The following is a 21,768-nucleotide window of genomic DNA, read 5'->3' on the forward strand; positions in this document are numbered from 1 at the left end:
TAAACGTCATTTAATTCTATCTGTTAAGAACTTCACGATGCTAAAGATACTAAGTTTATCATTGTAGATATCTCATCTTTATTTCTTCATAATCATCTTCTTTGGGAGAGAAAGAAAGAGAGTTTTCTTATTATACTGTAAAAAAAAAAAAAATCAAAGATTCACGAAGAATAATCATCATGACAAAATCGATACCAAGGTAGTTAATTCCAACAAAGACGATTCGTTCCGATTTCTACTAAAGATAAGTTAACACAAACTTATATGTGTAAGTATCGAGAGAGTTTTACTTCGGGTTTTGCGCATTCAACGTACGTCCCCCTTCAACCAACGTGAGCGTTGTTTCTTCCCTCATGTATGAGCGTGTATGAGGCGCACCTTGTCCCCGTGGACATCATTACGGGAGGTAACATTTTCTCTTACTTTTTTCCACGATCGTTGTTGAATGCCAGTAGTTTATTTATATACACTAGGTGGAGGAGTATATACGTGAAAAGATGACCGATTGTTTTCATCTTCATTATCAAAACTTTCATCATTTTAGTATTTTTTTTTTTTTTTAAACACGTATTTGTAAATTGTTTGTCAATTGATTGTTTGATTGTTCGTTAATTTGATTGTCAAATATTATTAGGGTCAACCAAAAGTTAGAATTTATTTTTTTTTTGGTATTAATATTTTCAAAGTAAATTTTTAGAAAAACCATTCATTATATGCAATGTTTATAATTTAATTTATAATAATATAACAAACACACGAACTTTTGTTCCACCCTACTATTAACCCTTAGAATACTATAGACGCATATATGCGTTTGGTAAAAATTACCACAGTATCTACGCATATACATGTTTGTTAATATTAATGTAAAATAATGTAATGTTTATATTAATTAATTAAATTATATTCAGAAAGAAAAACATTAATTATTAAATATAATTTATTATTAGAATCTAATTAATAATAAATTATTCCGTTGCTAAAAAACATTTTAGTTAAAAGTATTTAAAAGGTTATAAATAACCCTGAACCAAGAAAGGATTACCTCTCAAAAAGGGTTAGCACGAACAATATCGTAATTTAAATACCAAACAATATAAACAATAAACAACAACTCTTAAAATTCATGGTTCTAATCCACATCACGATGGTGTATTAGACGACTCAGGTTATTACTGGTTTAGAATCTTCTTCTTCTTATTCTTCTTCTTCTTCCCTCGTACCTTTGGACCCCAAGGCACCAAAAACTCGTTAAGTGTCGGTACAAAGAGTTGAAAGGAAAAAAAAAAAAAGATTCACGCCCGAGAGTAGACTCGTGTGTTTAAAAAAAGGGGAAAAAAGAACAAAAAGAAAGAAAGTAAAAGAAATCACGACGTATATTGAACGGGGGTGGTGGTGGTGGTGGTGGGGGGAGAGAGAGGGAAGAATAAAAGGGCAGAAAAAAATCCAAATAAGTCGAACGAAAACGTTTCGAATACGATTAGAGAAGACACGAATGAATAAATATGCTTCGGGACTATTCTTAAAGTAATCCTTTTTTATTTTTTGTCGTATTTTTTTCTGACCGGTTGGTAGTCTTCGAAAGCCTGCACCTTAGTTCTTCGATCGTTGCCACGAAAGGGATATAAGAAGAAGTGAAGGAGAGAAGGGAATGAAGGGAACGAAGGGAAACGAGTGGATAGGTCGCTGAACTTGCTTCGAAAGAGGTAAAACCTCGAAGGACGAAGCTCCTGGACACACGGTACTGGTACTGTTGCTGATGCTGATGCTGCTGCTGCTGCTGCTGCTGCTGCTGCTGCTGCTGCTGCTGCTGCTGCTGCTGCTGCTGCTGCTGCTGCTGCTGGGAATACAATCCTCCTCCTCTTCTTCTTCTTCTTCTTCTTCTTCTTCTTCTTCTTCTTCTTCTTCTTCTTCTTCTTCTTCTTCTTCTTCTTCTTCTTCTTCGTTGTCCATTCGTTTTCATACCTTCAAGCCTTACCTGGCCGATGCTTTTAACTCGTCCTCTTGCTGGTTACCACCATATAGGGAGATTCGCGCCGATACGGTTGCTGAACACCGCGCAAAAAGCCAAACCTGCTTCACCAGGCTAACAGAGGAACCCCTTCCCCTTCCCATCCTCATCCTCATCCTCATACTCCTCCTACATTTTCCTCTTCTTCGTCTTCTTCTTCTTCTTCTTCTTCTTCTTCTGACTTTGGTCCTTTTTCCCTTACAGTGCAAGTTGAGTTCTCTCTTTCTCTCTCTCTCTCTCTTTCTCTTTCAACTGGTTGCTGTTTCATCTTCCATGGTCTCGTCATTAACTTCCCTTACTACTACTTTTCTACTCTCTTTCGTTGTATTCTTCTCCTTCTTCTTCTTCTTCTTCTTCTTTATCATTTTATTTGTCTTTTTATTTCTCCATTACTTGTTTTTATTATAAAAGTACCATTGGCCTGGACCTTGAAAGTAAATGTAGGTACTACTACTTTGTGCGAATCACGTCCTTGACCCATGAAAGATCTGACGCGTTTCTAACCTACTTTTTAATGACAAATTCTTATTCCAATTTACGTGACTTTGACATTAACCAATAATAGAATTGTATTCATCCAAATATTGGGAAATATAAAGTATTTTCTTTTTTTATAAAATGTACAAATATTCTCATCCTACAAACATGATTGATAAATTGTTGGAAAGGGTTTTAACATGACATGGTTTTGCTCTAACACCATAAGAATAATTTTGACAAATCCTTTATGAAACATTTATACATTTACATCTAATCTACTTTTTAATGATAAATTTTTATTCCAATTTATATGACTTGGACATTATCCAATACTAGAATTTTAATCTTTCAGTTATTGGGGATAAGGTTTTTATAGTTTTTCTTTTTTATAAAATGTACAAATATTCTCATCTTACAAAACGATTCATAAATTATTAGGAATTCAACTGTAACATGGTTTTGCTCTAACATCCTAAGAAAAATTCCTACAAACCCTTTGTGAAACACTTGTACATCTATACACTATCAGATAACACGGATTTTTACTTAACATATTTAACAAACAAAAAATTAATTCTTAGTCTCATTAAGTGTACCACCTATCTAATTGCGTTGTAGGAAAATTACTAGTATAGTCTATAATTCTATTAATTATCTAAAAAAAAAAAAAAAGAAATAACCAATAAAAAAAGTAAAACATTACAAAATCAAATGATCTTGATCGTTTCAGCTAATTGCTTTTTTTTTTTTTTTATATCCTCAGATATACTAACTACGAAGAAGATGGGAGGGAAACTGAGCGTTAAGTCATTGGTGTAGGATTCATTGCTTCTAAATGAGAATCGAACCCAAGTGATACGTTGTTGAAGCAAGCATTAGGATGGTAAATGATGAGGTATATAAAAGAAGGAAGAGACAAGTAGGAAGGATGATAAAAATCAAAGACGAACGGTCAGGTGGGGGGTGTCGGGTTGGTGGGGGTGGGGGGTGGGGGTGGGGGAAAGGGATTGAAAAGAAGATGGTCGACGTGTTCTCGAGACACGTCGAAGTAGCTAATTTAGAGACTGGCGCCAGGTTCTTCGGTCGTTCGTGCTAGCACCCGTTAATCCTGCCGACAGGCTAGTCAGCTCAGCTAGCAAGCCAGTCAGCTAGCTAGCTAGCTAGCCAGCCCCGTCCTCTTATTTTTCTTCCTATTCCTTCTACTTCACTGAGGAAAAAAAAGAAATAAAACTACAAACCGGCAACTAACTTCCAGCGGCACTCCCAGTTTGTGCTTCTTCGCGATTCCAGCAACGAACGTGGCACGCTCGTCCCGTATTTATTTCTATCCCACTTTCATTCCATTGGCTCGCGCGCTTATTTAGTTAAGAAAATAATAATAATAATAATAATACTCGACGATCTGGATGATGATTATGATGATAATGATGATGATTATGATGATGATTAAGATGATGATTATGATGTACCTTTTTTTTTATCCAAATTCGATACGATTTTGTGTGTGTATCATGTTAAGAAAGTTACAAATAACAATTGGTTATTAAAATGATAAGGATAATAAAAGAAAATAAATTTTGAAGAAGTATCTAATTGAATTACGATGATTAATTATAAATTAATTATATATACATATAATTAATAATATAAGAATTTACTCATCTATTAATTATATTAATAGTATAACTATTAAATACAAAATTTATAGATTTTAAAATCTATAAATAAAATAATTTATTCTATTATAAATAAGAAAAATAAAATATTATTTTTTATTAAATAAAATATTAAATAATTATCTTTTATATTAAACTATTTTATTCTATTATAATAAATATATACTTTAATTATACTATTAATATATTTCAATTATTTTTTCTTAACGAACCAAAATTCAATTCTTATATTATTAACATATTATATAACAATTGCGTTTGTTTTTTTTTTTAATTCTTAAATCTATTAATCTTTTTAATCAATACAAATAAGATAAAACAAATGATTCATAATTAAACGATTTGCGTGTTTTACTTATCATTAACAATATCTCTTCGTATATTATGCGCATAATAATTAACAAAAAAAGAAAAAACGGAAGAAAAAAAGCGTATATGTATACGTAAGTAAATCTCGTTTAGAATTGACGATTATTGTCCTTCCTTTTTCCTGACGAGTCATCAAATTCTAAAGAAATGTGAATCACGTTAAAAAACGCGACAACAAACAAGTATTAAAATTAGTTATATAGCAACGATTAAAATGTTCTACAATTACGTATAACTACTACGATTAATTCTAATCTCATGCTCCATAAATTATCTTATTATTATTATTATTATTATCATTATTATTTAAAGAAAAAACGTAAGAAAAATCATTAACGTCGGTGAATAATCGATTATCTAACAACTAGAATCTTCATTCAGACTATAATAATAATTATAATAATAATAATAATAATAATAATAATAATAATAATAGTAATGATAAAAAAAACTCATTTAAAAAAATTGTTTTAATATTAGATTTAGGAATATCTTTTTATTCATTATTTTTTAATAACTTACAAATCATTGTTTGAATGAATAATTGTGTTAGTAGAGGGTAGAAATTAATATTTAAATATATATTTTATTATATGTAATTAAAAACCAACATATATTTTTAAAGAGATAATATTTAATTGTTATATTTTTATTTTTATAGGTTAGGTCTATAAGGTTAGGTAATATATAATTTTTATATTTTAATTTTCATGGATTAAGTAATATATTAATTATATTATAATATATATTATATTATTTTAGTATAATTATATTATACTAAAAACCAACCTATATTTTATAAAGATAATATATATTATATGTAACCACAAAAAAAGGCCTTGAAATTAGTCAAATTGGATTCAATCCGTAAATATCTAGTGTTAAAACAAATCTTATCGGTTGTCCCTCGTCCAACGTTCCACCAATCTGTGGGGACCCATCTACTACTACTCTTCTTCTCATTTCTCTTTCTCCCTAGTCTGTTTTTTTTTTCTTTCCTTTCCGTTCAGTCAAAGCGACGAGTTGAAGAATAATGGCGTTAAAGGAGACGAATGCCGCGGGAATATCACAATAATCGTCCGAATGATGGATAATGATCGGTGCGGCTGCCTTTCGCACCCGTTTGACACAACCCTCCTCTCTCTCCCCCCTAACCCCTAACCCCCACCGTAAAGTCCCTTTCGTCAAAAGTCCCTTTTGCTTAAGCTGGTAAGTCTCTCCTCTCCTGATTCGTCCCATCACACCACTACTACTACTACTATTACCTTCTTCTTTCTTTCTTTCTTTCTTTCTTTCTTCTTCTTCTTCTTCTTCTTCTGCTTCTATTTTCTTTTTTTTTTCATCTTCTTCTTTTTCTTTTTCTTTTTCTTTTTCTTTTTCTTTTTCTCGTCACCGACACACATCGTCACGCTTCGTCAAGACCGCTTATTCAATTGAATTCAATGCTACAACGGACCATTACGGAAATTGACTTCGAGAACTTTCTTTCGGGCATCCGTCTCATTGGACAGACGGTACTTCCGCCGAACTCAGAAGAAAGAATTAGGAAAGAAGAAGTTCAAGTAGAAGGTGTGAACAATTTTATGACGTACGAAAACATTGTTTTTGTTTTAACACTAGATTTACGGAAAATCCGTCAAAATGACGGATGGATTTTCGATTGAATGCTTCAAAATTCTGAACATGTAAACATCATCATTATTCTTTAAATATTACATATTGGTTTTTAATTATATAATACAGCGAATATTATATTTCTAGTTATTTGCTCTGTGGAACATCTTTACGATATTTTATTATTTCCAGATGTGGTATACCTGTTTTTACGAAAATCCGTCCATTTGATGGGTTAATTTATACATATGGAGGGGGTAGGGGGTAAGGAGTATCATCTCATATGGGAGAAAATTTGAAAAAGTGTCCAGCATATGCTATCAATAACAGTTCAAAAATCTTCCAGAATGGCGTTGGTGTAAAAAAAGGGTATGGTATGAATGTAGCAATTGTAAACGAATTGAAGTATGCCGAGTTATGTAAAAATGTAGTAAATATAACCTTAAAGAATTATTATGAAAAAACGTGTAGCTAAAGTGATTTTATTTCGTCAACTGTGAATGGTACGTTTATTAATTTTTTATCATTTAATTTTATGAAAAAGTATGTAAATAACAAAACAATTATGGGTAAAATTTGTGTTCCTTGTTTATTTCTCAATCCTACTCACATAATATTTGACGCTTCCTTTAAAATTTACCCTGATGCTAATGTGGCGCCACCGTAATTTAATGCATTTTGACGGACATTTTTCATATATACAGATGATTCTTCTTACCTCTACCCTCCTTAGTTATACAGATATACAACATTTGAAAATAATCAAAATGAAATAACAATGAATAAGAAAAAACAACACTAAACAAATGACGATTATTTTCCGAGTAAATACATGAGCAAACAAGTTTTGACTTGTTGTATACAGTTAGATCAAACCTTCTCATATCACAAATACTCACAGTTAACTGGTGAGCTTTGTCCGTAAAAGAAATTATTTTTGGAGCTGAAGCATCTCTTATTATTTTATAAAACAAGTAGATCAAAGTGAAAGATTATAAGACAGAGTTTACATGTAAAAAATGTATTGAAGACAATAGTCAATGAAAATCCTATGGCTTTTTAATGAAATAATTTCAAACAAAATTGCATCCGTCAAAACGATGGATTTGAGTAAAAAAAAGAAAAAAAGAAAAAGGTATACAGACAATGCCTGTAAATCTAGTGTTAATTCATTATCATGAGTTATTTGTTGTTTCATGAGTTATTCATGAGTTAATTCATTATTATGAGTTGATTATTATATTATCATAAGTTTATTAAGTAAGTAACTTTATAGAAATCAATGACAATTATTGTTTGTTTGTTTGTTTGTTTGTTTAAACATCGTACAGAGCAACATGGGAGGAACCAGTTGAGGACAAATTTTCAAATGGTATGAAACTTTTGACACCTGGAACCTCAGGTAGCGGAAGTTTGCTCAGTTTTATTCTAAATATTTTCGATGGCTTCCAATTTACGTCGGAAAATTTGTCAGACTTCAATTCAACCATCGTAACTTATCATAAAATGTTAGAAACCATGTAATGAAACATGTAATATGTTTTAATTATAAATTCGTATTAGTAATGAATAAGAAATCAACAAATTCAAAATAGTACAATTAAAATTATTCATAAAAATGACATTTAAAAAAAAAAAAAAAAAAAGAAGTATTCCGATTATGCGTACGAATTGTCAAGGATAATTGTCATTAATGAACGACGTAGTAATACGTTTCAGACACAACTTAGGCTAACAGCGAATAACTTTATCATTGGTAGTCAAAGTGCGAAGTACGAAATACAATGGATGACGTTTCTTTTTTTTTTTTTTTTCTCTTGACGATGTCGGTTTTTTTCAATGTCGGTAATCGCGCACGCTCCTCCTGCGTTGTCGGAAAAAATGAAAAAAAAAAGGAAAAAAAGACAAAGAATTAATGAAAAAAAAAACAAAACAAAAAGGAAAAGAGTGAGAGAAACACACCATCATTGTCGTTGTCGTTGTCTTCGTCTTCATTGTCATCGTCTACTCGTTTATCGATGATACGTGATTAGGGTACGTCAATTCAGGGAAAAATAATGCGATGAACGATACTGATTATAAAGAAATAGAAAAGAAAGAGAGAAGGAATATTCTTGGTAGACAAAAATGAGAGATAAATACAAATGAAAAACGCGTAAGTAATTAAAACGATAACCCATCATCATTTTTTATAGGAATACAAAATGTATATAAGTTGTTATTTAATAATTATTAACTTAAATAGAATTAAAATGATCGTTGAATCGAAGGCTTCTAACTATGAACTTTCTTCTAATACTAAATAATTTCAATTTGATGATTATCTTCTTATTAAAATTACAAAATTCCTAATCTTAAACATTTTATTATTTATATTATAATTTAATATGTTTGTGTGTTTTATTTTATTCATCAAACTTTAAATGTAAATTATTTTAAACATAAACTTAACAAACAAAAAATAACTAAAAAGTCTTAAACATCTTATTATTTATATTATAATTTAATATATTTGTTTTTATTTTACTTATAAAACTTTAAATTTAAATTATTTTCAATATAAAATTTTTAATAGAAATTGATAACAAAAAAATATATAATATCATCAAAAATATATTAAATTATTATACCTTAATCGAGGTAATTTACAACGAATTAAAATAACTAAAATTCTAAAAATTAATACACAAATTATATTAATCAAAATTAATAAATAAATAAAAAATATTTTGTAACAAATACAATTCCTATAATTAAAATTATTATATATTCAGGTAAAAAAAAAAATAAAAGTAAATCTTACTCTTATATATTCAACATTATCAGATATGCATATTCATATATATATATATATGTCTTTACATACATTATTATATTATAATTAACATAAATATATTATTTCTTCGTAAACTTTTATCCATTTATTCTTATCCAAAGTTTTGTTTCAATGCTAGCATCACGATGTATGTCTAAAAAGTCTAATCTTAAGTTGTTTTTAGTCTGATGCGTTAGAAAAACAGGTGTTACATACTTATTAGCATACTTTTCATAATTGACACTAGGCAAGGTTAAACGTTAAAAGATAAAAATTCTGATATTTTTCAGTCGTTAGTTTTATCTTTTATTTTTTAATAGACAGAACAAAATATATTATGAGCTATTTATCGAACGTTTATCGCATAGGTATTATGAATGAAAAAATGGAAAAAAAAAAACAGATTACAAAAATGAAACAAAAAATAAAGAAATATGCCCGGAAAGATTGACGTGCGGTACAGTGCGTGTGTTCATCCGTTCATCCGTCCATCCGTCCATCCGTCCATCCGTCCGTCAGTCCGTATTGTCCATTCGTATCGTTCCGTGCCGTGTCATGTACACGCACGAGATCGTTAATACAATATTTTTAATACGATTTCTTGAGTAAAGAACGAAAAAGAAAAGTTAGATCATCATCATCATCATCATCATCATCATCATTGTCGTTTGAGAAACGATATATTCCGTGCTTGATGTCCTTTAAGGAAGGACAAACACACGGACAGACGGATCAACACTTGTTACATATCATTTTATATATATATATATATATTTTTATTTATTTTATTTTTTTATTTTTATTTTTATTTTTAATAATCTTCATCATCATTTAATTTCAAGTACTGTTGTTTAAATTGTAATAATCAAAAATCATTAGTAAATTTATTCAATTTTTTTTTTTTTTTTTTTTTTTTTAAATAGAGATAAGTATATTTTCTATTTCAAATTTGTCGAAGGAAAATTTCTTTTATCTATGGAAAAATTTGTCTTCTACCAATGATTATATTCGTGGGAATAAATTCTGTGTTCTCGTTATTATCGTTCCTAGTACTATTCCATTGATAATACTTTAGACCCTTCGTTCATGACGAACGTAAACCTTTGATCACATTGCTTTTCCCCTTCTCTCTGTCTCTCTCTTTCTCTCTTTCTCATTCTGATATATGTAATCATCCCTATTCGATGTTAGGAGGGTCTTATTCAGTGGTGTCAACAGATTAAGCAATGGGGGGGGAGAACCCCATAATCTTTCGAGAGACGTCAAATAAATATTATGCTACGAATTGTATCGAAAATTTTCCTAACTGATACTATACTCTACTATCAAATATTTTTTTTTTTTTTTTACAATTTATACCGCCATTTTTTTCTTATTATTATAAAAAATTTATATATATATATATATATATATATATATATATATATATATATATATATATATATATATTTCTATATTAAATTTTTATATAATATTCTATTACTTATTTAATATCAATAAGAATTAATATTAATTTATTAATATTCTATTTTAATATATTTTAAATATAATATCTATTTTTAAATATTTAAATTATAATTGTATTTACATAATTTAATAGAAATCTATTAAATTTTTATATAATATTCTATTACTTATTAATATTAATAAGAATTAATATTAATATTTAATAATAGTTTATTTTTTAATATAATATCTATTTAAATATTTATATAATATAATAGAAAAAAATCTAAATGTTACTGAAAAAAATCTATTATATATATATATACATATATTTTTTTCTTTCTATCTAATTATCTTATTGGCATAATTCTTGGTAAATGTTGACCAAGCAATATACATATCGTAGAATATTTGTTGAAGGATATTCAATCTAACGCGTGTGTCTTTTTTTGATAATTGAGTTGACAAAACTCAGCAGATGAACGATATGAGGACAGAGAAAAGGAAATTTTACTTTCGAAACTCGTGTCATCTTTTTTTTTTGCATAATATACAAAAAGGGATGCTTACAAAGTAAAATTAAATATTTAACAAAGTCAATCAGAAAGTTACACACACACACAGACAGACATCTATATAAACGTTTTGTAGTTTTTATTACGTAATGACGTGTTAAAAGTTGCATGATTATGAAGAATAATATAACAAACTAAGAAATCGATTCTGTGTAAATATTATACCTATCAAATATATACATACATATATATATAGAAATGAGTTTCAAAAGTCTAATTAACAAAAAAATTTGTTTTTTTTTAATAAATTGAACAATTGATTTTATTCCCGAACATTTCCTGCACTTATTTTATTAATTAACATTTTATTATGACAAAATGTTACGATATGATTAAACAATTAACGTTGATATAAATACTCAAAACTATATTTATTTTATTATTATTATTATTATTATTATTATTATTATTATTATTATTATTATTATTATTATATATATATATGTTACATGATAATTCATTGACGACATCATCGAATAATCCGTCAATGACCCTGAATACCAAAGTACCCAAATAAAACCAATAGAAGTTCGCAATCGTCAACTAGTGTTTCGTGATCTGGCATCAGAACGATCATGATTATAATACCGATCACTATGATACGTCATGGTATAAACATTTTTGTTTCTTTTCCTTATATTCTATTTAGTTTTTTTATTTATCTTTCTATTTATTTCCTTATATTATATATTTCCTATTTCCTTTTTTTTCTTTTTTTTCTTTATATTATTTACAATTTTGTCATTTCAATCTAAAATCAAAATAAAAGTAATATATTTCAATTAATAATTATTATTTCGAATGATATCAAAATGATTTGTATGAATTGAAAAATTAAATGGAAAGATTGAAAAATGATTGATTTGTTTTAAACAAAATTTAATAAAAAATAAAAATAGATGAAACAAAGTAAACAACAGATTGATTTAAATGGAGAAAAATTAAATAAAAGAATACAATGAATAAAACAGGAACAATTAAACTAACTTAATAATAATAATAATAATAATAATAATAATAATAATAATTCCACTAATATGTAGATGATTTGTATGAATTTCAAAATTAAATGGAAAGATAGAAAAATGACTGATTTGTTTGAAAACAAAACAAAAAATAAAATAAAAAATAGACGAAACCAAATAGACAGCAGATTAGACAACAGACAGTTAAAAAGAAGAATACAATGAACAAAACCGGGACAGACAGACAGACTAATAATAATAATAATAAAAATCGATAGGACACACAATCGAAGATTCTTCGAGTGTATGGTAACTGTCGTCTCAGCTGTGATGGCAAAGTATGAATGGAAGATGATATCGAAACCACCGATCGTGTTGATCCTCCTTCTACGTTTCCACCTTGTCTCGCACGTGACATGCATATACATACATAAGTATACTTATGTACTACCGATCTTAGATCTAATACACCTCAAGAATAACCCCAACCCCCAACCCCCAAAACCAATCCTCACCCCTATTCTCAACCTTCTTTCTTTCAATTCTCATTCTTTTACCATTTATTTTGATTTTTGATTGCAATTTTGAAATTGTGCGAGTAATTTTGTTCAATATGCAATTTTATATAGAAATTAAAATGATATATTGTTATATTATATTTATTTATTAAAATGATATATTGTTATATATTAATTTATTAGAATAATATATTTTATTATATTATTATATAAAAATAATAATTTGGTTTTTTCTTTACACTAGCTTCTATTTTTATTTTTTTTTTTATACGATTTGGTTTTAACACAATCTATCTAAATTTAAAAAAAAAAAATTTTACAATGCAATATATTTATATTATTATTATTTATATATATTTTTTAGAAACGTATCTATCATTTAAAAATAGAATTAGAGGTGTATACACTTAGTACTTATTTATTTATTTATTTATATTATTAATAAAATTAGTTGGATTTTATTAAGTTTTTTGATAACATTAAAGTTATATTATATAACCCGTTTAAAAAATAAAATAAAAAAATAAAAAGAGAAATGTAACTTTTAATTTTTAGATAAATGCATAATGCAAATGCAATTAGGTGTATCCCACAAAAACTCTCTATCAAATAAAATAATGTTAAGGTGTTACATGATCCTATGGTTTATTATTCAAAATATTAATGTACAAAAATACACCCATATTATATATATATATATATATATATACTTCCATATAATATTTATTATGTGTTGACATGAAACCACCACACATATAAAATTTTCAAAATAATTCAATTTCAATTAATTCACGTTAAACTGTATGAATGAATTATTATTATTAAAAAATATAATACAACGTAATAACTCATGTGGTATCGTGACACTTGAATTTTTCTTATTTTTTCTTATTTTTATTTATTTTTGTATACTTTAGACTTCGTCGATGATTAATAAATGACAGAAAGTTGACCGATAACGATTACGTCGACAAATAGGAACGCCCGCTAAGCGACAAATAGGAACGCTCGCGACGTAATTCATCGTAATGTCTACAACACAAAACAAAACAACATAACACAACACAACACAACAAGTTGGTCATGCAAATCGATTCCTACGACCGGTTTCGTTAAGGTCATGCACTACATAACGAGATCATTCTCAACTCTACACATCCATGCTTCATGGAGACAACTTTTTAAAATACATACTCAATCATTATACAAGAATTTACCAAAAAAAAAAAAAAAAAAAACACAAAAAACCATTTATCCTAATCTTTATCCTCCTTCTTCAAACTCATCTTCTTCTTTATATTATTTTTCTAATTTGATATAATTAGATCTCATTTGATCAGATATTTGTGACAGGTGTCAACGTTTCATTTATTTTATTTTATTTTCATTTCATTTCAAATCTCTAATTTGTTTTCTACACGTGCGAATCGATTTGTTTTGAATCAAATTGTATTTGGGACAGGTGTCAACGTTTCATTTATTTTCATTTCATTTCATTTCAAATCTCTAATTTGTTTTCAACACATGTGAACCGATTTGACTTTGAATGAAGAAGGAAGACAAAAATAAAATTAAAAAAAAAAAAACAATTAAAAAATTAATAGTATGTAATAGATGGTTATTTGGGGTTAGTGTTGGTGTGTAAGTAAAGGAATTTTCATCGGTGTGAAGAAAGCTTTAAACGATGCAGAACGATCGCGCAACTACACCTGTTTCGACATAGAAACGCGTTCGCGACAGTCGGACCGGTTCGCTAAAGGTCGTACATTTGCACGCTTACACAAAGGGTTATTTCTTGATACAAGTACCATAACTTTAAACTTATATGTCCCTTTCTTAATTATCCCTTTTACCCTTAAACAATAATTTTTCCAAAAATGTCTCCTTTTCTATTCCTTTTTTTGGTTCCTCAACAACGATCACAAATCTTATCTATCATAAAGTATTTTAAAAAGAGAAACATCAAAGAAGTACAATTATAAATTTTCCCAAAATTAATAAATAATAAATAATATGTATATAATAATGACAATAAATAAATAATTAATAATAATAACTTATCTTAATTATATTATTAATATAATTAATTAATTATTATTAATTTTATTATTTTTTAGTTATTTAATAATTGTTAATTATTTAGTTTTATTATTAATTAATTAAATAATAAAACTTTTCCAAAATTTCTCTATTTCTTTCTTTCTTTTTTTTTTCTTTTTCTTATAAACATATTCAAAAAAAAAAATAAAAAAGCAAACAAACAAACAAACAAACAAAAAACACATGCACGCATCTTTCATAAAATAGGAGAAAAAACAAACAAAATTAAAAAAATATAATAATAATCATCGAATAAAATTTAATAGAAAAATATTTAAAAAAAAAACACACACACACACACACACATACGAGTACACGCACGTACAAAAGTACGACAAATATGGAAAAAAAAAAGGAAAGAAAAAGAGAGTTTATCGATGAGCGTGTGGTGGGTTTAGAAGGGGAAGAAAAGGGGAAGAAGAGAGGAAGAAAAGGGTGGGGGGAATAAGAAGAGGAGAAAGGGGGAGGGAATAGGTTGAGAGACGAGTGGACGAGAGAACAGGCTGGTTCTCTCGAGGTCGGTCACGTACGTCCGTATAATACTCGTAATACATGTAATACAGATAATACCTGTAATACCTGTGTAACATCAACGTACAGGCCACAGCCGACGACCGCTGTTTCTCTACCTCCTTCTTATGATCCACGACTTTCCCCTCCCTACCCCTCTTACCCTTCTTCTTTCCCCTCTTTTCCCCACCCTTCATTTTCTACGTTTCACTTTATTCATAATCCCTTTTTTTTCATTTTTTTTTTTATTCATTTTTAACATCGACAGATGATCAGATGTTTTGGAGGACTATCAATAATCTTTTTTGTGTTATGAGATTTTGAGTTAGATCAATGATCGTTATTGTAGATTAATTATATTAGATGGACTGGAAAGTAATGTCGCTTTTTAACCTTAAAATTCAAACCAATTATTTTATAGGTTAGATCATACACAGTCAAGGATGTAAAAAGAAATTAAAATAAATATATAAAATAAAATATTTGTTTTTTGATTGAATATTGACAAATAGATTGACAAATAAATCTAATTATTAAAACCTCATCCTTGACGAATACATATATAAATCTGATTAGGGTTTAAAAACAAATGGATTGTAAATCACCGTTAATTCGCTAAAACTGTGCAAAGAAACAAACGCCAAGCATGAATCCTCAAATATAATAACAAAAATAAAGTAAAATAAGTAAAGTAACAAAAAATAATGGGAATGGGGGATAGAGTAGGGTGAAGAGTATAAGAAAGGGTGTATAAGAAACGGTGGAATGCTGATTGTAAGTTCTTCTTGGAGACTTTACAACAGAAGTAGTAGGCTATTTTAAGTTGGCTCGATGGACCCCTCGATCTTTTTTTTTTTAATTTCTTTTACCCTAGGCAGCAAGCAGCAACACAAACGGCCAGCCAGTCAGCCAGCCAACCTCCAGCCAGCCAGCCAGCCAGCCAGCCGGCAGCAGAAACGGCTGCTTCAACCAACAGTCTCTGAACGACGTTAGCTAGCTAGCAAGCAAGCAAGCAAGCAAGCAAGCAAGCTAGCTAAGCTAACTTACAAGCACGGAAAGAAAGAAAGAGAGAGAAAGAGAAAGGGGGTTCCCCGGGGAGCAAGGGGGTACGAACGGGTTGCCGTTCAGGTTTTGCCGCAGGGGATCGTTAAGATAATCGCTGCTATCCTCCTCATCCTAACTTAGCCTTAGCCAGTACGACGTATACACGACTCGTTCAACTCGTCTTTTCTCTCTCCAACCCCCTGAATCTCTCAACATCTTCTTACTTACTTACTTTACTTCTTCTTCTTCTTCTTCTTCTTCTTCTTCTTCTTCTTCTTCTTCTTCTTCTGCTGCTGCTGCTGCTGCTGCTGCTGCTTCTTCTTCTGTTTCTGTTTCTTCTGTTTCTGTTACTTATGCTGCTGCTGCTGCTTTTGCTTCTTCTGTTTCTGTTTCTGTTTCTTCTTACCCTTTCTTTCACCCTATTTTTTCATCTCTTTCTGTATCAGAATGAAACATCGTATTGCTATAAGATTCCATGCCAAGAACGGGCAGCAGCCCTAAGCGTCCTCGAAAAACTAGTTGTTCGACTCCGATTTCAAGGTTTTCGACTGTATCGGTAAGAAAACTACTTACGCTCATAGAAATCTCATTAGAATGGTAATTGAATGCGTATTCCTCTCTTTCTTTATCTTTATCTTTATCTTTCTCTTTCTCTGACCCAACAAGATGAAAATGGTAAAAGTACATACACGGGATTCCTTTTATCTTTCACTATTTAGTTTTTAATATAAATACATAAATATTATTTGACAGTGAAAATGGATAAGAAAGAATCAAAAGGTAAAGAAATAGGTTAGTACACAAATGGCGAAGAAAAACAAGATGGAAGAACAACAAAATGGATGAAAAAAGATGGAACATAAAATACTCACACTCCTTAACAGATTCTCCCTAAATTTCAGTCATAAAAATTTTATTTCCCTTAGGATTCCTTGACAAATGAAAACAACAAAATAAAACTAAATAAAATATTGAAAAAAAAAAAACAAACAAACAAAATTAAAAATATAAAAAATGAAAGAACCGGGTTTTATTTTCTTCTTCTTCTTCTTCTTTTACATCAAAGACGTAAAATCAGAAAATGGTAGAATTTATTTGACGCGCATGCGCGTAAAACGAACGAACGAACAAACGAACGAACAAACGAACGAACAAACGAGTGAACAAAATAACGAACGAAAGGAACGTAAGGAACGAAAGAAAGAAAGAAAGAAAGAAAGAAAGAACAATTGCGAGGTCTGGAAAGGATGAGAAGAAGCGACCGACGACGAGACCTTGGGCTCCTTGCGAGATAATCATAACGTTACACGATCCAAGTCGTAATGCCGTCTAATGTCTTAGGCACGATGTACATTGCTAGAGTAACAGATGACTATTTGCAAAAGTAACTTTTTGCAAAAATATAAGACGACTCTATTTCAAGCTTCTTTAAACCCCCTTCCCCTTCCTCCTTCCCCTTCCTCCTTCCTCCTTCCCTCTCTTCCCTACCCTTTTACGAAGACACAAATCTCTTTTGTCTCATATCTGTCAACCTAATTTTTGTTAGAAAATATTTTTACAATTGACTCCGTGCACTAATAATATTACACTCCTATCAAAGAACCTTCTCTTTCATTTCCCCGCCCCCCCTCCTCATCCCCTCCTCTAAAAGTGTCATTAAACGTAGAATAACAATGACAAAAAAAGAAAAATGATAAAATATGAATTATACCAAACAAATCTTTGACTCCCATCAAATTCACTTGAACACACATATTTCGTTCAACAATATTCACTTGCAGAAGCAACGAGTTAGCAAAGCAAAAGGTGAAGCCTTTTGCTTTAACGTTACTTACTTTCTAGGAGGTTCCACGACGTTGTGGGTATAACAGCAAACGTTGCAGTTGTTTCGGGTCAACAAAGTTCACCACGGAGTTCGTTAACGTCCCTGCCCGTGTTGTCGTTAAAGAAGATGAAGATGAATATGAAGATGAAGATGAAGAAAAATAATAATAATATGTATAGGTTAAATTGAAATATTAAAATTTCATTGGACGTGAAAATAATAATTCATAGATGCAAATAATAATAATAATAATAATAATAATTGAAGATTCTTGATCGCATGATGATCGTAAAACTATTCAAATTCAATAGGATAGGTTGTTGTTTTATCTTTAATAATATAGAAAATTCCAGGTAATAGGTGAGAAAAGGTGAAAGAGAAATGACAAAGAAGAAGAAGAAGAAAAAGATGATGATGATGATGAATAATAATAATAAAAATAAAATCCGGTTGCTATTAATTATTTAATCGATTATCGAGAATGACAAAAATATAAATAAAAACAAAAAAGTCAAGTGCGACGACTCGCGATCAAAGCCGGTTGGTTGGTTTCTTACTTTGCTTGGTTGGTTGGTTGGTTGGTTGGTTGGTTGGTTAGCTTGCTTGGTTGCTGGCAAACTCCCGACGACACCGGACGCATCCTGACAGAAAAACCGGATCCAGTTTGGGTTAAAATTAGAAGTTGAACATTCAAGGTCGACTAGATGTGCCTAAACCCCATGCCAGAGATCCACCTTGCGCGACTTTTTCAATGTTCCTTCAAAGATTCCTCCTACGATTTTTGACCATACACCTAATCTTAATCTATCCATTTGTTTATAAATTATTATTTCTAATTGATAAACAATATTATAAATTTATTATACTTTTTGTATTTATTGTATGACTATTGGTATTTAAAAAAAAAAAAACAAAGGTGCATATATAATCAACTTATCGAAGTTATCTCGATTGAGAACGTTAGAGATGCGTGTAAATAAAAAAAAAAAATCTGAGAGAAAAATGAAGAAGAAGAAGAAGAAGGAAACCTTCGAACCCACACACAAGGAGGCCACGGCTATTTGGAAAAAAATCAAAGTTCTCGTTTAGCGTATAATAATCCCTCATAAATTAGATAGACACACGCAGACACATTATTATACACACACGTGCCGTAACGTGTTTCGAAGGACAACGATCTGCCGATTAAACGCGATTAAACATGAATATCGAATAATGATTCATCTGTATGAGATTAGCTTAGAGGAAGAAAAAAAAACGATAAAGGTTAATGCCATCGAATGTTTAATAATACTTTTACTAACAAAGAATGTGAAAATGACAAACCTGAGATGAAACGAGTATTTATCGTTTGACACAAAGAGAGACGAATTTAATGATAGTATTCAATAATCTATGATCAATAATTAATCAATGTAATTGTTAGATACGAATATCAATTAATAGAAATCATTTCATTTATTAATATTATTTTTAATAATTATAATCGGTTAATTATTGATAAAAATTAATATGTGTTATTCCATTTTGTTAAAGATGGAATTTAAAAAAAATAAAAAATAAAAAGATCGATGTTGGGTAGTGAAATTTAATTATTTTTTTCAATGTTGCACTAATTATGTAAGTTAATTTATTTTTAATAATAATAATGGAATAACTATGTAAATATAAAAATATGTAAAAATATATTAAGTATTTTGCTATAAAGGGGATCTTCATTGGAGACCTTAATAGTTATATTGTTCATATTTATGCATCGAATTGCACACAATTGATTTATTTTTATTAATAAAAGAAAATATCATATAATTTTATTCCCTTATTAATACCACCATCCTACATTTAAAAATAAATAATAAATATTTGTAAATTTCCAATACACACGAGTAACCACCACCACCCAACGTAATTATTATTTCAAACTCGAGAGAAAAAAAGAAAAAAACAGGTAGAAACAAAAAGGTGAGAACCAAAGGAAAAAGAAAAAGTTACATCAAGTATCGATTATAATATTAATTTACGAGGTTATATTCTCATACTATTATAACTATAACATAAATCCTTGAGATAAAAATCACGAATAATGTAAAACATTTGATTTGATAATGATTGTATTCAATTACTTAGAAAAACATATTGAGATAACTAAAAAAGAAAAAGAAACACACACACACACACATGAAAGATGTATATATATATATATATAGATACTTATATCTACGTTCTCGTTCCCTTAACTAAAGCTAATTATTGTTACCGAGAATAACATCTCGTTGTGACGTGTGATTTAACACGACTTATGGTTAGACTACAACGACAACGAAGACGTAGACAACGAAGACGAGGACAATGCGTTTCCTTTTCACGCGCGTTAAACTTTTTATTTCGTTGACGGAGAGAAGCTCGTTGAGCTCTAACGACCTTGATGCCGATCATGGAATACCAAGAAAGATCGTACTTTACCAAAGAGAGAGAGAGAGAGAGAGAGAGAAAGAGAGACAGAGAGGATAGGGGGGACAAGAGAAATATGTAGGATAAGGGGGAACAGGGGGGAGAGATCGGAGATGGACGTATGTTTGTAGACGAGGAAACGAAAAGTACCACGGCCGATCGATTTTACGCTAATTAAACGCAAACTAACTCGAATCAGTTACTTTATGTAACTCTAAATACATTCAGATAATATGTGTGTGTGTGTGTTTGTATGCAACTATGTGTATATATATTGTATTCTATTTTTATAATACAGGTATGAATCCTATAACATGGTAAAAAGGTTCCTGAAAAGTGCAGTGTTGTGTGAAACCTTGACTATATGAGACCCTGAAATTATTATCTTCATTTTTCAATTCGTATTTCTTTTGGGTAATTTCATTTTGTAAATATGAATGTTAAAGAAACATTTGTGTTATACAGTGCTGTAAAAGTACAGTGTAATATAATGAATTCTACAAGTATAAATCATGTTATATGAGACACTGAATTTATTATTTCCTTTGGGTAATTTTATTTTCTAAATATGTTAAAGTAATATTTATGTTATACAGTACTGTAAAAGTACAATGTTGTATAAAGAGTTCTGCAATATATAAACTGTGTTATATTAGACCTTTGAAGTAATATAATTTTTTTAAATATTTAATATGTTACAGAAAAATTTATGTTATACAGTACTGTAAAAGTACAGTGTCATACAAAGGATTCTACAAGTATAAATCATGTTATACGAGACCCTGAATTTTATACAGTAAATGTAGAAGTACAGTGTCATATAATGGATTCTACAAGTATAAATCATGTTATATGAGACACTGAATTTATTATTTCCTTTGGGTAATTTCATTTTCTAAATATGTTAAAGTAATATTTATGTTATACAGTACTGTAAAAGTACAATGTTGTATAAAGAGTTCTGCAATATATAAACTGTGTTATATTAGATCTTTGAAGTAATATAATTTTTTTAAATATTTAATATGTTACAGAAAAATTTATGTTATACAGTGCAGTAAAAGTACAGTGTCATATAAAGGATTCCGCAATATATAAATCATGTTATACATGAGACCCTGAATTCATTATTTCTTTTGGGTAATTTCATTTCTTAAATATGTTAAAGAAACATTTATTTTATACAGTGCTGTAAAAGTACAGTGTAATATTAAGAGTTCTATATATATATATATATAAGTATAAATCATATTATATGAGACACTGAATTGATTATTTCCTTTGGGTAATTTCATTTTCTAAATATGTTATACAGTACTGTAAAAGTAAAGTGTCCTATAAAAATGTTCACAACTATAAACTGTATTAC

General features: G+C 29.2%; 1 protein-coding gene and 1 long non-coding RNA gene across 8 annotated transcripts in view; one reads left to right on the forward strand and one right to left on the reverse strand.

Moving 5' to 3' along the window:
- The window catches only part of S6KL (ribosomal protein S6 kinase like), a 49,493-nt gene that overhangs the window by 10,597 nt on the left and 17,128 nt on the right, over nt 1-21,768 (reverse strand). For 5 of the 7 annotated variants that reach the window (XR_016177654.1, XM_089175603.1, XM_089175602.1 and 2 more), the window contains one exon: nt 18,506-18,589. The exons of the other annotated variants lie outside the window; for them this stretch is intronic. Coding sequence is in view for 4 of the 5 variants with exons in the window: in XM_089175603.1 (XP_089031729.1) it covers nt 18,506-18,589 (84 nt within the window). In the remaining variant the exon portion in view is untranslated. The remainder of the gene's footprint in view (nt 1-18,505; nt 18,590-21,768) is intronic. 7 annotated transcript variants of the gene reach the window in all.
- LOC149031544 (uncharacterized) lies at nt 20,476-21,255 on the forward strand. The gene is made up of 2 exons (XR_016177656.1): nt 20,476-20,948; nt 21,101-21,255. It is a non-coding gene; the product is annotated as an uncharacterized LOC149031544 (long non-coding RNA).

The sequence above is a fragment of the Polistes dominula genome, unplaced genomic scaffold (assembly GCF_049000335.1).
Source record: "Polistes dominula isolate Pdom_NZ unplaced genomic scaffold, Pdom_raw_medaka contig_17, whole genome shotgun sequence".
Lineage (NCBI taxonomy): Eukaryota > Metazoa > Arthropoda > Insecta > Hymenoptera > Vespidae > Polistes > Polistes dominula.